This window comes from Micrasema longulum, unplaced genomic scaffold (assembly GCF_059751315.1).
Source record: "Micrasema longulum isolate JH-2025_06_02 unplaced genomic scaffold, ASM5975131v1 h1tg000093l, whole genome shotgun sequence".
NCBI classification, from domain to species: Eukaryota; Metazoa; Arthropoda; class Insecta; order Trichoptera; family Brachycentridae; genus Micrasema; species Micrasema longulum.
Genome location: NW_028277299.1, coordinates 159,505 through 178,189, shown reverse-complemented (window position 1 = coordinate 178,189; position 18,685 = coordinate 159,505). Strand labels below are relative to the sequence as shown.

The 18,685-nt window shown below is 32.5% G+C and overlaps 1 protein-coding gene across 5 annotated transcripts in view; it reads left to right on the top strand.

The window, feature by feature from the left end:
- gig (TSC complex subunit tuberin) overlaps window positions 1-18,685 on the top strand; it is a 49,793-nt gene that overhangs the window by 1,541 nt on the left and 29,567 nt on the right. For 2 of the 5 annotated variants that reach the window (XM_088235343.1, XM_088235325.1), the window contains exons 3-15: window positions 1,282-1,536; window positions 2,426-2,562; window positions 3,892-4,066; window positions 6,316-6,510; window positions 7,263-7,404; window positions 9,199-9,344; window positions 10,434-10,606; window positions 12,159-12,327; window positions 13,809-14,045; window positions 14,590-14,799; window positions 16,272-16,460; window positions 17,557-17,728; window positions 17,969-18,124. In XM_088235343.1, coding sequence (XP_088091469.1) covers window positions 1,282-1,536; window positions 2,426-2,562; window positions 3,892-4,066; window positions 6,316-6,510; window positions 7,263-7,404; window positions 9,199-9,344; window positions 10,434-10,606; window positions 12,159-12,327; window positions 13,809-14,045; window positions 14,590-14,799; window positions 16,272-16,460; window positions 17,557-17,728; window positions 17,969-18,124 — 2,356 coding nt within the window. The remainder of the gene's footprint in view (window positions 1-1,281; window positions 1,537-2,425; window positions 2,563-3,891; window positions 4,067-6,315; window positions 6,511-7,262; window positions 7,405-9,198; window positions 9,345-10,433; window positions 10,607-12,158; window positions 12,328-13,808; window positions 14,046-14,589; window positions 14,800-16,271; window positions 16,461-17,556; window positions 17,729-17,968; window positions 18,125-18,685) is intronic. The other 3 variants (XM_088235358.1, XM_088235350.1, XM_088235334.1) reach the window with 3 other exon arrangements.

Below are 18,685 nucleotides of genomic sequence, written 5' to 3'. Positions count from 1 at the left end.
AAATCGTGCAATTGTTTCGCCTTATTACGGAATTTTCAAAGGAATGTGAAGATTAAGTGGACTGAAGGTTCTCATGTACAGTTATACAAGTCTAGGTACTAAAAATAATAATTGAATGCATCATACTTTATGTGCACATAGATTATAGTAAGGAAAGGTGGTTATTAAATGAAAAATAAATTATGTTTAAAGAAATTAAAAATATTAAGTTTATTTTGAAAAAAATTTAAGTATATTCAACGAAATATAAATTTAATACATATTTTTATGTTAATGTTTCCCATTACATAAAAGAAAAACAATTCTTGTCTACATAAAGGGGAGTGAAGTCTTACAATAATGTGTTTATTTTATTTTTAACAAGTAAATGTTTTCAAAATAAAGTATAAATTACTAAACCATATACAGTGTTTTCAATGAGTGCTACATAAAAAAAAAAATTATGAATATAATTTTTTACTTCTTTCTTAAATACATATATTGTATTCCTGACTGCACTTTTTATTTCCTTTGTTCATTTCATCAAAGAAAAATACTCCTCTGTAAGTATACCGATGTTGTGCTGTAGTTGTTTTTAATGTTGGAATTAAGATGTTACCAATTGTTCTAGGTCGTGTATTTACGTTTCGTGATGTAGAAACACTACTATGTATGTTGTCTTTATGGATTTGAAGTAAACGATTCTTTTTAAACAACAATTTTATATCTAGAACCCTGAATTTCTTGAGCAATTGGACAGTATGTCTATATATACGCAATATATTATTTATAAGGTTTAAATTTAAGAAAAAGTTCTGTTTTTGTTTAGTGGTGATTTCATTTTAAGGTGAAAAAAAAGATGCTATGGCATGAAACTCTTTAAAACCCACCTAATCTTTAAATCGTTTGAATAAATTCTTAGATTCTAAATTTAAATTCTAATGATAATTCATCATCATTTCCCTTCCAGTACATAGGGCGCTGTATTGGTACACGAATCGTAGCTTATCTTGATCATTTTTGTTACATGAAGGTGAGACTCTTATGCTTTCGGTACCACACAGAAAACACCCTTTTAAATAAATATTTCATATCAATCATGTTGGGAATCGAACCCGAGACCTCTTGCATGGTAGGCAGACGCACTGACTATTACACCACAAGGCCAAAGATAATCAAATAGCTTTAACTTTAGTTCAGTACTGCTTGAATCAATTTTTTAAAGCGTTTAGCAGGTATTATGTTTTATGTCCCTGTATAAGTTATGCATAGTAAAAATCTGATTTCTTGATGATTTTCCAGGAACAAGCCGTGGAAAAATTGTGGCTATGTACGTGCGACCTATTGGAGCTAGAACAGAGTAAGGAATGTCGCCACACTGTACTTCTGTTCTTGCGCAGTTTAATCCAAAGTCAATATGACCTCTTGAAGTTGGTCAGGGTCCAGTTCTTTCGGGTTGTCAAAGAACACCAGCACCATGAAGATACACAACAGAGGCTGGATTTATTGCAGACCCTCACTGATAATGGAAAAGATATAAAGTATTTTGAAGATCAGGTGAGTCACAAGTGTGCAAGTGATTTTTCCCTTATGTTGGAGAGGGTTCAGAAAAAAATCTGAGATATCTCTACATTAGAGAGTGTGGTAGTTATCTGTATTCCAACTGTATTTCTCTCGGGCATGCTGGGGACCAACAGTTTGAAACATAGAAGGGATGACTTCATACTTTTTAGCCTGTTAAGAATATGAGAAGATGTATGAATGTAGAGGAAGCAAGGTCTGTATGCAAAGACAGAGTGATATGGCATTCTATCCTCTCTGCCTACCCCTACGGCGAAACGGCGTTACAGTTTGTTGTTGTTGTTAAGAAGTTATATCGAGAACTTGGCGATTTTGGACAGCAGCATCACACACTGTTTTACCTCCCGGCCTCCTCGAACTAACATGCATCTGGTCATGCTGACAGGAAGAGCAATCAGGCAGCTGAACATGATTACTTTGGATATCAATGTCATTCACATCTGTGAAATAATGTTTATGAGGCAAATACTCTTGCTATTGGAGAGTATTAAGCCTTCATCATATCAGGCCATTGCTTAAGGGTTCCTGGCCTGATATAATGCCCCAATTTAACGCCTGCAATAACATTTTATTTTTCATGTTATTTTGGTCTAATAAAAAGGAAATAGATAAATACAAAAATGTACCTATGATGTTTCTTACTGTATTTTGTATGTATATATTATACTAGTGAATTTATATTGTACTGGTAAACAATGAAGATACACTGCAATTAGTGCCCCATGCCCCGTTAGGTGTGGATGAGAGAGACAAAATGACAAATGAAGTTTTTTTTTATCGTGTTATTAATTTTCTTATTAAATGTATATTATCTTTCTTATTATTATTTGTTTATCTATATTTATTGATATTCATTTGTTTTCAGATTGGAAAATTTATGCTGCAATGGATGCCTACCATAAATAGTCCAGATCTTATTAAAGATTTTCTATCTGTCCTAGTGAACCTTATCAAATTCAATGCAGCTTATTTAGATGAAGATGTGATTTCAGGCTTTGTTAAGTATGTATAACTTATTTTATGGATTCAAATGCAAACATACACATTTTTTTATTTCTATAATTCTCAATACCTACAGTGTTTATCAGGTTTGTCAATAATAAACATATACCAGATATTGTAACAGTCTAGTAATATAATTCTTCATTTAGAGAATCACTTGTTCGTTCATAACATTAACTCCTAACTTTTTATGTATAGCAGTAAAAAATAACTCTGAACAGGTGTTGGAAGGAAATAGGTATTACTAAATTAAGGTTCAATTGTAAAGGGATATTATTTAATAAATAAAAAAGAAATTATTATATACATTGTGATGGTAATATTTAAAAATAATACTGGGTCATACTATTACCAATTCTTTTTTTTGTTATTGATTTATTTTATAAATAAATTTTTATATGCGAGCCTCAGAGTCTCAAATACATAAATGAATGCAAATTTACTTTACTATGGAGATATTTATTAAGTAGAGTAAGTTGTTCTTTTTTTTAAATTTATGTTTTTTGGAATTTCACTTTTTACACGCTGTAAGAGTTGTAGGTATGTTTATTGGCAACAGGTAACAATATACCCACATATTCTGGCAGGGCATTCCACGATAGTCTGTCCTAGAGTAAACAGCTAGAGACATACTTACTATTAACTAACATACTAAATCTGAGATTTTCACTTCACAGTCAATATAATTGGTAATAATAGTAAATAATAAAATTACAAAATCAGACGAGAGTATAAATCTGAGTCAGGTATAATTGATAAGATTAAGAATGGGTCTCTGAGATGGTTTGATCATGTAGAATGAGTGGATGACGAAAGAATGGTAAAACAGGTATATATGGCGATTGTATAAACGGTATCGTAAGACGAGGATTACCAAAGAAGGTGTGGCATTATCAGATTAACCAAAATCTTAAAGCAGGCAGAACCGAAGGGCACGTATGGCAAGATATATGAATGTGTTAGAAGTGTGTGGCGGTTCATCCTCTCTGCCTACCCCTACGGAGAAATGGCATGATGGTAGTAGTAGTAATAATTCACACATACAAAATAACATTTTAAAAAAGTAATTAGTTTTTAATCAGATACAAATGTGTATTTTTCATGAACTACTCGTTTTGGGAGAGTTATAATAAATGCAAAGGGAAAATGTAAACGATCTCAAAACATTATTAACAGAAAAATGATTTCAAATTAATAAAATCACTAACGAAGCCACGAAATGTATTATTGCTAATGTGAGAGCGAGTGCTTTCACATAATCAGCTGGATTTCGCCCTCATTGCTATTATGTGTGGGGTAAGCGAGTAACAGATGTGTTGTTGATTTCAGCAAAACCTGTTTCTTGTGCTGTTACTCGGCAGCTCCACAGGTCGTGTTAGGATGTCTGCAAGTTCTAGAGACGGTTGTATGCTATTCCATATTTCCGCACGAGTCCTTGCAGACATTTATCTCGGCTCTCTGTAGAACCGTCAATGTGGAACAGTACTGTCAGACCAGTTGGAAGGTAAGAAATTATAATAAAAATGAATTGAAAGAGGAACTTCAGTAGTTTTTACTATTTTTTTAAGTATTATATAAATTTTAAAAAAAATTGTTAATAGACTATCAAATTAATAATGCTAAAAAAAATATATGTTGTATTATCGTATTAAGAAAACATTTTTATATCCAATTTTCCATAGTAATAAACTTACTCATTAGTAAAATAATCATGTGTTTATGAATTAGTACGTAATATACATAGTAGTTATTTTTTAAATTACAGGCAGCCACATAGTAAAATTCTATTAATTTATTTTATTTATTTAAAAAAATATAGAAATTATGATTTTTATTTCTTGTATTATAGACCCTGTTGCGATGTTTTTTGGCTACATGGGCTGCTAATTCAAATTTGAATAAAACTCTTCTTCTGGTACAATAATTACACCGCCAATTTATTGATCTCAAGTGTAAAAAAAATGCTACAAAAAGTGTACAAATCTAAGGCTGGAGTGGTAGTAAATTTTATTTATCCAGTCACTCGGTACAAATGTTAGGAAAATTAAGAGCAACGATAGACGGTGGGACCAATATAATGTACGTTTATATAATTATATTTCAATAGTCCTGTAATGCGAACCCACCATAAACTGAACCTCCAGTAATACAAACCATAGCATCGGGGAGGGGCAAGAAAATGAAAGATCTAAAGCTGCCTCCAAAAGCCTTATTGTTACTCGATAATGCTCCTGGCTATCCAAATAGCATTAATTTGAAAAGTGATGATGGATAAATTACAGTTATATTTCTTCCTCCAAACTGTACTCTATCCGTGCAGCCCATGAATCAAAAGATTATTCAGGCGGTGATATGGAGAAAAGTTCTGAGATTAAAGTGTTTTGAATGCGCTGAAAGAAAATGAGAGCTTTGCAGAAGATGAAGACCTAACATCTGACACGGTTAAACAAAAATATGTCATTTCATCTTTTAATACTTGTTTGCAGTGGGCAGTGGGCAGTCGAAAACAATGTGGAACCCATCAGATTATAGTTTTGCACCAATGAGGAAGTTCAGTGTCTTTTTTTGTTAATAGAATATTAAACTAAGCCAAATTTTTTATATTTTTATATATCGTATTATCAGCGCTATGATTTTTTTAAAGTTTTGAATTTCTAAAATAACTCCGCGTGTGACGTCAGAGGTTGTTCGATGACAGTTCTTCTGATTGGTTTGTTTACGGTGACCAAACCGGATATCCTTCAAAGCTGTGACGTCAAGCTGTGACCAGTGACGTCATTCAAAGTAGTGCGTTTTTATCCAAATGTTTTTAAATTTTTTTTTATACATTTTTAAGAAATTTTACCATACCATTTGTATCCAATTTCGTGTAGGGCTAAAGTTCCTCATTGTGTGATAAAGCATATCAGAATCATACATACGGTGCTTGACAAAAAAAAAAATCAAGAATTTTTAAACTATAGTCCTTAAAATGTAACATGATTAGAATGACAGTTGTCAGAAAAAGTGACGACATAACTTTGTAGTAACATCAAAGGAGTTATTTATATTGACCCACGAAAAATTATTTGTATCTGGCGTGTTAATTTATTTTTTTAATACAATGCTTGAAACATAAATCAACATTAATATATAAAATTAGCTTTAAAACTAAAAGAAATCTAATTATTAACGACGTTCTTACAAGGTTACATCATTTTGCAAAAACTTTAGAGATGCGACAAATTGATCAATGTAAATTGATCGAATAAAAAAATAATTCATTTGATGTTTTGTCATGAAAAAAGTATAAATGTCTCATTTTTTGGTAAAGAATTGTGTTTAACACACTATAGTAGGCTTGTTTTTACGTTTTTTATATCAATTTTTGGAAACAGAGTTTTATGATTGCATGAAATAACTGATAAAATCGATTTGATCAGTGATCAGTAATTTCCCATCACTAATGAAATTAGTTTCACAGCCATCATTCTAATCGAACTATATTTTAAGGACTATAACACATTTACTTATGCTTTATAGCATGTGTACATCAATGTTAAATAAAATAAAAAACTTATTGATGAACAATATGTAAAAAAATGTTTAATTTTTTATTCTCTATTTTAGATTCCAGTGACCCGACTATTTGTTAAACCAAACTGGCTCGGTTTTTAATTGTTCGAATTATAGACCATACTGTACTTACTTTCAAATTTCACTACATGTGGTTTGAAATAACAACTACCATACTACAATACAATTATTTTGCAGATAATGCGATCTGTCTTGGGTACAGACTTGGGGCACTCAGCGCTGCACCTCATGTGTGTGGCTCTCAACTCAGGGGACTCAGACTGTGCCCTCGTGCGGGGGGCGGTGTTCTACCTCAACATGGCCCTGTGGGGCTCTAAGAGGGTAACGACGCTCAAGTGCACACCCACGCAGGTTCTTCCTAGTTTTCTCAAGGTGAAATCCTCATATTTTTATTAGTTAATATTTTGGAAACAATTCCAAATGGTTATTTATTTCCAATGATTATCATAGACATTACTCAATAGATTATAAAATAGTATGGTGGTTCTTTTTTGTTGGTTACGATTATCTCTGAACTGAAGCTAATTGAGTGGAGATGTCATCAACAAATAATGTTTACCTTAAAAATATATTTCGAATCGTATATAACTTATTACTACACTCTGTTGCAATGTTTTTTGGGTTCTGATGATAGTGTTCAAATGTACCTATTCTCTTTTCAATATTTCTATTCAATTTTTAGTTAAGCTTTCCTCAGTTACATAGTACCAATCATGTTACTGACGAAATATCCAAATACAGATGAACCGCGATATAACGAAATCCAAGGGACCAAAAAAAAAAATTCGTAATAATGAATTCCCACATATGACGAAAAAAAAAACATATTAGGTATCAATTTATTTCTTTTTTTGGGTGATACCGTGTGTGTTGGATTTGTTCCGACGTTTCGGCTACCATTGCCGGAGCCATCTTCAGGGTAATTTTTTTTTCTTGTCGTGTTTAGAAACACATATTATAACATCATTTCAAGTCGGCTATTATTATTTGTCCAGAAACTGAAACTAGTATACACAAATAAGTAATTAAATGCTAAAAAAGTGATGTGTTTTAAGAATTAAAAATATTTCTACTACAATGCTCACATTATCAAAAGTGTATTTTGTAAATTTGTTTGACTTTAGGCTCTGGAAGGCAACCAGTCTGTAGTGACGTATGAAGTAATACTGGCTATGCAAAGTCTTGTCAACAAACATGGCAAAGAACTGCATGAGCCGGCTTGGGATCTCATTTTTAGCATTTTACTTACTATTATTAATCAAATAGGTGAGTTTAAACTTTATTCTTTCATTTTAAACACTAATTTATTTGATATTATAATATGTACAACAAAAGATTCAATCTTTGATTGCATTTGTACCCTTTGAGCTATAGTTTCCCAAGAGTGCGGTGCCTTCGTGTAATGGTGGATGACGCCATTAAGACATCTGTAAAAACTAGATAGTGCAGGTTTCCTAGAGAGCGTTGACTGTGGCAGAACGTCAAATTAAAGTGGTGCAAACAGTTTTGGAACCTTTTTTCTCATTGAGCATTTTTGTGTCAAAAATGAATGCAAACGTGATTTATACCCGTATGCAGAGACAAAACTTAAGGTGAGGAAAGTACATTCTAATTTCAAATGCGGAGAATAACCTGAAGGTGAAAACAATAGAATGTACTTTCCTCACCTTAAGTTTTGTCTCTGCATACGGGTATTAGACTATCAAAAAGGAAAATTTGATTGATTCTGTAGGAAAAACATTGAATTATTTTTTTCACATTGAACCTTGAAATGCACACCTGTATCACGATTTTGAAACATCCCACTCTCCTCTATGTAATATTATTAGACTGCCGATGACTCTTCATCTTCTAAATATACCCACTCGTAATGCTTTGTTTGTCCAGTTTTTGCCGCAGCACATCTCAGTTTTAAAAAATAAGTTAATATAATTATGTGGTCACAGCCATAGGATAACGGCACTGCTCTCTTTAAGTTGATATCTCTGGTCACCATTAAGATAGCCGTGTTGTTACGGCCACCGCGTTACAGCATTTCATTAAGAAGTCAAGCAGCTGAACATTATCACTCTGGAGATCGACATCTTTCACATTAGTGAAACTAGTTTAAGAGGCAAATACTCTTGCCATTAGAGAGTATTATACCTTAATAATGTCAAACCATTGCTCAAAAGTTCTTGGTTTGATATAAAGTTCCAATTTAACGTCTTAAATCATTTGTTATGTTACTTTGTGAATAAATAATTTGAACTTGAATTTGAATTCATGGCCGCTAGGTAACGGCACCATAGCTTTACTGTCACACTAGAATAATACAAGGTGATTAACATCTTTCTAAAGAGGAGTCTTCCTACACTAGTTATTTTATTACTATTATGACTATTTTTAAAGAAAATATAAAATATTTGAGTTCTTATTATTTACCCAAATATTTGAACAATCAGACCATTTCTTAAAAGTTGTAAATAACTTGGAAAAATGGGAATCGAGTTGTAGTAGAGTGAGATTTGAACCACCACAACACTACTACAGGACCACAACCCGGTTCAATTAGAAGAAACTTGGGCTTGGGACTACAGTACAATTATTCCGAGACGGTTCCGTAGCACTTGCACTATCTTGAAGAATTCCAAATTCAAAAGAAATCAATTTAAATTTACATCAAATTCCTTCGATATTCATTGTCGATAGTAATGTGTAAAAATTTTTGAACCCTTAATCATATAATCATCGCGTTTTTTTTATACAGATATCAAAATAATGTTATAATAAATCAAATTAACATTTGAGGCGTTAACTTTGTGTTTGTTTATTTTTAAGCTTCGACAAAGGAACATCCGTGTTCTGAAATCGGTCGGCATGTTAAATGAATTTTTGTTTATTTATTTATATAATTTAAATACGTAGTTATATTATTTAATAATTATTATTTTAATTAAACATTTTTTTTATAAAAAGGTATTTGTATATTATTTCCATCGTGAGCCATCCAACATTTTGCATGAAACGTTGATTCATGGAACTAAATTAATGGAAAAATGATTATTTTGTTTTCAACAGAGTCATCGCAATCCCCATACCAATTAACGGTGTCCCACCTTCATGAGACAATCACATGCATCGAGAAGCTCCATGATTCTGGCCACTTTAATGGAAATGTTGACAATATGTATAATGTCATAAATATGTGTGGTCATACAAGACCGGTAATTTATATTTCCTACTTATGTATGCATATAAAGATGGAGTGAATTATTTGACAAAAGAATAAATAAAAAAGTAACTTATAAAATTTTCAGGATTTATCCATTGCTATTTTGAATTATTTCTATGTTCAGATAGAATGAAGAATACATTTCTGTGTGAATTTGAACCAGAATCCTGTAAGTGTTTTTGACATCAAGCCACCAAGCTATTCAGGTAAAAATCCTGAAAAAGATGACACTGGGCAGCAAAAAAAACTTTTTTTTTGTCTCATTAAGAAAAATATGTGGTTCTAATAGTTTTTTTTAATATTTTTTAATTGAAAACATATTATACATAGTTTTATATAATATTCCCAAGGAGTTTTTGTAAAAAACTATTGTTATAAAAAAAAAATGTAACAATCTATAAAAGAAAAATAAATAAATTGAAAGTTAAAAAATTACATGTATGTATATATACAAGCTGAACGAGTATGAGAGTGTAAATGTCAAAAAGTTACAACAATAAAAAAACTTCTGAATTCAAATATGATATCAGTTTTTTCCCATCAAAAGATAGCTCTCCATTGGTTGCAGATAGGGGAATAGTAGTTTTGATGAAAAAATTGGGATTGGTTATGAGAGAGAACAAAATAAAAATATATGGGAACGGATAAATTAAATCATCAATATTTTGAGGAAGTTCAAATGTTTGTAGAAAATACTGGATTTCACTCCCTAGGGAGTTAATACGATTGAAATTTATTGTAACAGAGAGGGAAAAAACTTTTGAGAAGGGATTATGGAAGTCTAGGAATTTACAAGGCTTATAAACTGCCGTCGACTGATTTAGGTGGCCACTTTACACACAGCGTAACATTCACCATTCTGTCTATGTTTAAACATCCACATTTCCTCAACTCTACCTTCTGTTGACTTTTGTCAAATGTGGATGTTTAAAAATAGCCAGAATGGTGAATGTCACACAGTGTGTAAAGTGGCCACTTGAACAAGCCAACAACAGCCCTGTAAATGCCTAGACTTCCCTGTCTGTTAAAGTAAATTTCACTATAAATTCAATTTTAGATTAACTTGGTTTTCATATTTCAGGAAGCGTCTGTGATAAAGCTAATAAATTACATGACGTTCCGCGTTATACCGACCAATCATGACTGGCTCCTGACCCTCAATACTCTTGTGGAGCGTTACTGTCGCCAAGAAGCTCGTGTCAGTATCAGGCTGAAGGTTTTGCAGATTCTTCAAACTATAATGGAACAAAACAGGTATGAAATGAGGAGAGAGTTCATTGGTTTTAAAAAAAAAGTGTTTGTTAATAGACTTGTATTGTACGCTATCATTGCTATTCTTTTTTTAAGTTTTGTAATTTGGAAATCACATTTTAAAAGAGAACCCCGTATTCATGAAAACACGCTAAACATGTCTTTCCGGAAACCGGAAATCTATCACAAGACATAATTGAATGGCTATTCTAAAGAGCTGTTAACCAGATTTTTTGACATTTTAAAGTAGTTCATTTTTATCAAAACATATTTTTATTGAGTTTTTGTGTAAGAAAACTTTTTTTTATCCAATTTCCCGTAGCACTGAGCTTCCTCATTATGTAAATGCTTTTTTTTATCTATACATAAATTACACAAATGTAATAACTTACATTTTCATTTAAGTTATAAATTAAAACTGATAAATTGAAAAATCCACCGCTGTCCTAGAAGGCTGTTGATGACAATCTTTCGGTTTTTTTCGGTGGAACTAAGGGACGCGGGATTGAGAGGAGGCAAGAGCACTAGCTGGCGATAGGGCCTCCTGGAGATGTCTGGTGTGTCCACATGCTCCAATTAGGAGCGCACGTGGAAAATAAGAAGATAAATTAAAATATTTGGTACATGTCTACTAATTTATTTAACCAATTAGCGCTTTAACCTTCTAACAGGCATCTGCAGACTGGTAAAAATATGGAGTTTTTTTATTTTATTGTTTTTTTTTTAACCACAACAGGTTTTGAGACCTAATTACAGCGGTGAATTACACCACAGTACACCCAGGCTTGAGAAAAATCACATTTAATTTTTGTGTTCTCACAGGGAATCGAACCCAGAAACTTTCATGTCTGAGTCAAATGTCTTAACCACTACACCACAGAGGCCACCATGGAGGAGTTAAAAGCGTTTATACAAAACCTCGAGTACATCTAAAAAAAGATTAAAACCATACGAAAATAGGGTTCCACCATGAATTAGGAAGTTCAGTGGTTTTTTTGTTTTTTTGTCAATAGATTATTAAACTAAGCCAATAAAAAAAATAAAAAAATTGTGCATCGTATTATCAGCACCACGATTTTTAAAAGTTTTGTTATTTTGAAATTACTCCATGTGCGACGTTTCAACTTCTCTTCCCCTTCTTCTTGGGGAGTTCTGCTAATTGGCCAGTTGACTTACTGTAAACTGGAAATCTATCACAACCCTCTTGTGATTGGTTGATTTGGAAGAACCGTACAATTTAATGCTCTAATTTAAGCGTAAGAATACATTTTTTATATCCAATTTCCCATAGGGCTGAACTTCCTCCTTGTCCACAAATAATAAAAATCAAATTAGTACTATGAATTTGGTATGTTATTATGATTTTTTTCCAGTCCAGTCAATTCAAGTTTATACTAAAGTAAAATAATAAAAACATAACTTTGATTTATTCTTTTTTTTTTATTACGATTAGTGTAATTTGAAACATTTTAGATATTAAAATGCTGTATTTATATGTTTCTACATAGATTTTGTATGTAAAACTTACTTGAGCATACCATGTTTAATGTTTCAGATCATGTTACGAAGAAGAGTTACTCGACCGAGTTATATTACCAAATCTTCAGCAGTGCTCTATGGAAGCGGACCCTACAATTCGATGTGCATCGGCTAAACTTCTCATAGAATTGGCTCTACATTGTCACTCAAAACGGTTTTCTGACATCTTCGATATATTAGAAAAAGTAAACATAAATTTATATTATTCTTCTATAGAATTGTAACTCAAAAATTAAAATTAAAATCAAAAACTTAAATATGTATCTCACATTTTGTGTAAAGTATAATCATTTACATTATTTTTAACTTATTTAACTTTTTGTGCATCGACGGGTTTGATGCTAAATGGAAATTTCTTCCAACCAACCGATAAAATAAAAGGTGTTAATTATATTATTTTAGTTTTAAAACACGTGCAAGAAACAAATAGATACAAGTAATATAATTATTAATATGTGTGTCTGGTAGCTAATTTCATATTTTAAACTGAAATAATTTTTGAATGCAAATAGCGAGAGAGGGGTGGGGGGGACGTTAAAGTTGCAGGCACTGCAGATATTTCAGTTGCCATGGATTGTTGGTCGGAAGAGACGCGTGCGTTCACTATTGAGGCGTACTTTACAAGCAATTTTTCGGTTACTGCGGCTAGGCGTTATTCTGTATTCGTTACAATATTCGGCGAATAAGTAAAGCGTCTTCAGTAAAGATAATTCAAAATTGGGTAGCTAGATTTAGAGCTTCAGGGACAGCTGTCAAAAGATGTTGCCAAGGTCCAGCTCCATCTGATTCAACTGACGAAAACATCCAGCGTGTGAATGATTCAGGGTTGAAAAATCTAATTAAAAAAATAATAACAACAGACAAGTTCACATATTATTTAACATGTTACTGCTTTTAGTGAGTAAACTGCTCGTGTTTAGAGAGGGAGTTTGTTCCATATTTAAAAAAAAGTATTTTCTACATTTTTTTTTACATTTTCAACCAATATTATAATATACATAAAGATTTAGTAAAAATTACATATCAATTGCGTCTTATATTATCTGAAAGAAAAATTAATTGAAATTCGAATAAATATGCTTATTTAGTTTTTTTTTTTTATTGATTTTGAATTTTCTGCGAAAGCGTTAAATTTGTTTTGACAAATACATATTTTTTTCTATTAAAAATAATTCACTCTGCAGAGCAGGACTTTTTCATTAATACTTGCTCATCAAGAGATTAAATATATCCTTGATCAATGGGTTTTCATTAAGGCCAGATTTATGGGCAAATGACTTTATGTTCTGTTCTATATTTTTCAACAATCCTTGCGAATTTGTAGTGAGTGAAATTATGCATAACAGATGTTTTGGATTGCTTAATGGGCTTAGCTATTTTTTGTGCGAGTTTGTTGAAAGATTTAGTGATATAAAGTTGTTCTACCATAAATCTGTACTTAATGAGTTTTACCTGTCAACCGACGATATATTCCTAGGAAGACTATTTCACTGATCTACAACTTAGTTTATCAGGAAGTTCTTTCTGGGTTTAGATTTGAAGGAAATAATGTTCAATTTCAATAAGCGACCTCTTAGGTGACGGTTATTATTATTGACATTATTTTCAGCTTCGTAGTTGCTGTTGTTTTATTTCATATTTGAAAACAAATGATGTTATCCGGCAGCTGCTGAATCGCCCCTTCGAGCTATACGTCACCACGGAACCCATCAGTCTGTCGGCCGACACGGACATCTCTGACATATCTGCTGTGGCCAGTGGGATGGTGAAGGTGTTTCTGGACAAGTTACACCGCCTGCCGTCGTCCTACGCCGTGCGAGCTTATTTTGCTGCCCTGCGCCACCTCGAGATGCACTATGAAAAGCCTTCTCTGTTTGAAAATCACCCCAGCGTTAGATTTACGGTAAATTATATCATTATAGTTTTCAGCTTATATCTATTTTTTTAATTTTTGTTTTTTATTTTTCTTAGCCCATTTTTGAAGTTATTGAGACTGCACATTGAGACCAGCTCTTGTGGCAGCTCATTTCAACCATCAACAATCCTATTGCTCAGGAAATGCTTCTGTGGGGTTGAATTTAGTTTTCTCCAGCCTTAGACTGTGGCCTCAGTCGAGCATCTTGTTTTACTTAGAATCCAAATTTGGACAGCTATAGTCACTGTCGAGTATTTTATATGTCTACAAGGTGGTTTTATGCTGGTTTACCTTACCTTCCTCTCAGAAATTATCGAAACTTTAAAAACTTTCATCACACCCCTCACTGCAGTATTGTCAAGTTGTGATCTATCAAATACACCTTATTCTAGTATCCCTGCATGATAGTGAAGGAATACAGTTCAAAATTGAGACCGTGGCCATATTTCTCGGATCCCGCTTCGAAAGGATGAAGAACGTAGTAATACAAACAAAATAAACTACTACACTAAACTCCTATTCATACATCCAGGGAACATTCCGTACAGCAGTTTTATCATTCTGTTCCTGTCAGTTATTGGAGTGGCTGCTGTCGGCGCGTGCTAACTCATACTACCACGTGGGTTTCCCCAGCGCGGCTGGCGGGCGGGTGTACTACAGCCCCTACCTGTGTGTGGAGGGGATGGAGGGGGCTCGCCCCTCACACAGCCCCACCCCGCAGCCCCACAATATTCAGGTAAAGGTAACATTCTCCACTTCCCTTACTGTACTGTATTTGTCTGTCCTTGTATTACATAATGAGGAAGTTCATTGGTTTCAAAAATATTTACATTTGTTAATAGACTACCAAACTAAACCAAAAAAATATTATATTTCGTATTATCATCGCTATGATTTTTTTAAGTTTTGTAATTTTGAAAATCCCCATTAAAACTTCAAAGTTACACCACTCGCATCGTCACGTGTTCAGGTCGGCAAGTATTCCTAACATTTGAAACTTGTGAACCCCGTACAAATTATCCGCTAAACGTCAAAACAAACCAAACGTAACTTCAAAATACGCTAAAACGTCAAAATATGTCAAAACATGCTAAACGCGAAAACACGCTAAATGCCGGTTATCACAACAATATAACGCTATAAATTATTGGTTATCGAAAACACGTGGTCCTGTGACGTTGCAAAGTAATTTTTATTAAAACCATTTTCATGCATTTTTGAGAAATTTTGCCACACAATTAAATGCTCTAATTTTTAAATGTAAGAAAACATTTTTGTCCCCAATTTCCTGTAGCACTGAATTTCCTCATTACAAAATTAACTATGTTCTAATTCCATGTGACCTTTGTTCTGTGCTGAGTTGAATCATAGACAAACCAAAAAATAACATTTTAAAATTTATTTCAACAGAGAGGGAAAACATTTTTGAGAAGGGAATATGGAAGTCTAGGCATTTACAGGGCTTATGACCTATCATTGGCTGGTTTAAGTGGCCACTTTACACACTGTGTAATATTCACCATTCTGCCCATGTTTGAACATTCACATTTCCTCAACTCTTCTCCATCTGTTGACCTTTGTGAAGTAAAAGAGCGGAAACCTTTATCACGTGGGTGAGATTCATCCTGCTGAACCAAATCACCTACCAGGCAACGCCTGAAAACAATTTTCCATTTTTTTCTTCTTCTTTTACCAGGTAGTTAATTCAACAATGTTTGAGTATGTCCAAATGCTTGCAGACTGGCTGGATTTCCTCCCTAGGGAGTTATCCATATTTTAATTTATTTTAACAGAGAGGGAAAACATTTTTAAGAAGGGAATAAAATGACTCCAAATCGGGCCATTCACATTCGTAGAAAATTAAATACTCTTGAATTTCTCGGTCTTTTTGAAACTGATGACGTTTTTCTGAGTGATTATACCTACCGTATGTTTTTCACCCTTCTTCCCACTGTTTTGTTCGGCATTGCATTGTCCATCAGCCCAGATCAAGGACATCACCCAGAAAAACATCATTAGAATCTTACAGTTGTCTTTTTTGTAGTTCAACTTATTGGGTTTAAAAAAAAAAAGCTTAAATTCAGATTGCTAAAGCATCAGTGCTATGGGATGAAATATTGAATGAAAAAAGAGTAAATATCCATCTGGTTTTGTGTAACGCTTAATTTTACTTTCTTCCTAAACATTTCCCCTACCTGTTGGTTTGTGTTCTAGTCCCAGATAGCGTATGTGTCTATTCGAAAGGCGTGCAACACAATAGTCACCTGCCTGAAGCACGAGAAGGACTGGTCAGTACTGCAGATGGTCCTGAGGGAAATACCCAAAATAATGCAGAACAAGGCCTTAGTTTTGTCAAAGAATAGCAACGATATTCATCACCTTGCCACTGCACTATGTTCAATGGTAAGTTAATTATTTATTTTGTTTGTTGATTGTCCAGGTCATTAATCACGCAAGTCCAAAACATCAAGATTTTAGTTAAATTATTCAGTCACTTATATGGTGATATTACAAAATAAAATATGAAAAAAAAAACATGATGAAACAGTAGTAAAGATGAAACGGTAGTATTACAAAATAAAATAAAACATTAGATGCAACATTTGATATAGTAAAAATGGAGATTCAAAGAAAAAAAAATATTAATAAGTTAAAAGTATCAACAAAAAAGAAACAGCTGTGAAAGATAAAAAACAATTAAAAGGTAAATTAAACAAAATAATAAATGTGAAAAAAATAATGGTTATTTTAAACTACATACTTTCCTTTGAAAAATATGAGTTTCAAAGGAAAGTTAAAAGCGATTAAAAATAGTTAGGTAATAATTTTTTTAAAATTATTTTTTTACAATTTAAAAAAAAAAAAAAGTATTTTCACAATTTTTCTTGTACAATTAAAATGCAATAGGAAAATTTTACATAATATGATTACCAATAAAAATATATGAAATGGATTTAGAATAATTAATTGTATTTTCAAAATCAATATGGATATTGTAGAGAAATGTTTTCATGCATAAATGTAAAAAAGAAATTCAATAAAAATATGTTAGTAGAAAAACGCGATGTGTTTGGCCTTGGTTGTTGTGACGTCAAGATTCATGAAATTGTTCTACAAAAATCTCAATGGCAGGAACAAATACACATGAATACGTTCACTGGCTTTGCGGGAATTCAAAATCACAAATTTAAAAGTATTTTTTATGCTATAATAATTTTTATTAATAATAAGCAAAAATTTTTTTTTACTGGACAGTATTTCATAAAACTTTATTACTTTAAAAATGTAAAAAAAAACCTGATATTTCCCTATTGTACCAAGAAATGTCAGTAGATAAACTCAATCTATGAAAAAAGAAAAGTATTTATTGGATCATTAGTTGATGGGTCATTACAACAATATGAGTCGAACTCTAGTATTGCGTGAACACATACAAGACAAATTTAGAATGTAAACATTAAATACATTTTTCATTAAACAATATGTATTTGGTTTCCAGGTAGTAGACAATTCTCTTCCCTCCAGCCTTCGGGTCACGGGCAAAATGTTTTCCCGTTCCGAGTTCCACTACTCGGTACTGCCCGTGTTGACCTGCCTCGCCCCGTACCACGCCCACCTCGACCCCCAACCTCAGCAGCGGATCATTAACCGCTTAATAAAGTTTGGATTAGGTAATCATTTGTTGTTTCAAAACTTATGATTCCAAACAACTGTCTTTTTAATAATTGCATTGGTACATTTATTTGATATATCCAAAGATTCTATATACGAGGTAAATCCAGAGAGTTAGTTCTGTCAAAGGTTACATGGGTTATGACAGGTTAAAGAAATAAAGTACAAAATAATTATTATGAACATGGCTTATGATCTACTTTATATTTGTGTAAATTAATTTTGATAAATGTTTGTAGTATCCCGATGTGCGCAGCAGTGTGTGACAGCTCTCACTATATTCACCTTGGAGATGAGAGATACTATGGTGAAGCTTCTGCCTGAAGTGCTGTTGGATCTCTCCAAAATATCCGCCACTGTTTATATTGCAGTTCCTATTCTAGAATTTTTATCAAGTAAGATTCTGTTTTTCTCCATATCTGGGCGGACGAAGAATGCGGTTTTGTGTGTGAGAACCATCAGTAGTTCTAATTTTCCTAAAAGTGACCACAGATTTCACCCAATTTGTTTGTAACACAACACAATACTCATTGGTTCAAATCTTGCACAAGTCTTACGAGCTTTATATTCTACTCGTATTATTTTCACAATTTTTTATCGTTTTCTTTTTTGAAGACAGTTTTCATTTTATTAAATTAGATTTTTTTACCCAATATTTTTATTATTATTTCATTTGCTTTATTATTTAGTCATTTAGTTACTAATGTAACTATTTAACTAGATGCATAAATTATATCAATAGTGTATAATTGAATAAACACATTACTAGCACAAAGAAAATGGCATTCAAATTAGCGAGTAATTGCCTTCCTTGTCTTCATTCTCTAATAGACTTTCATTGCGATTAGACATGATACTACATAGAAATATGCCGTCGTTTGTGATAAAAAATGTTTTAATTGCTTTGCAGCTGTGAAAAACAAAACGGACATATCGTTTTATCCGTAAATACAATC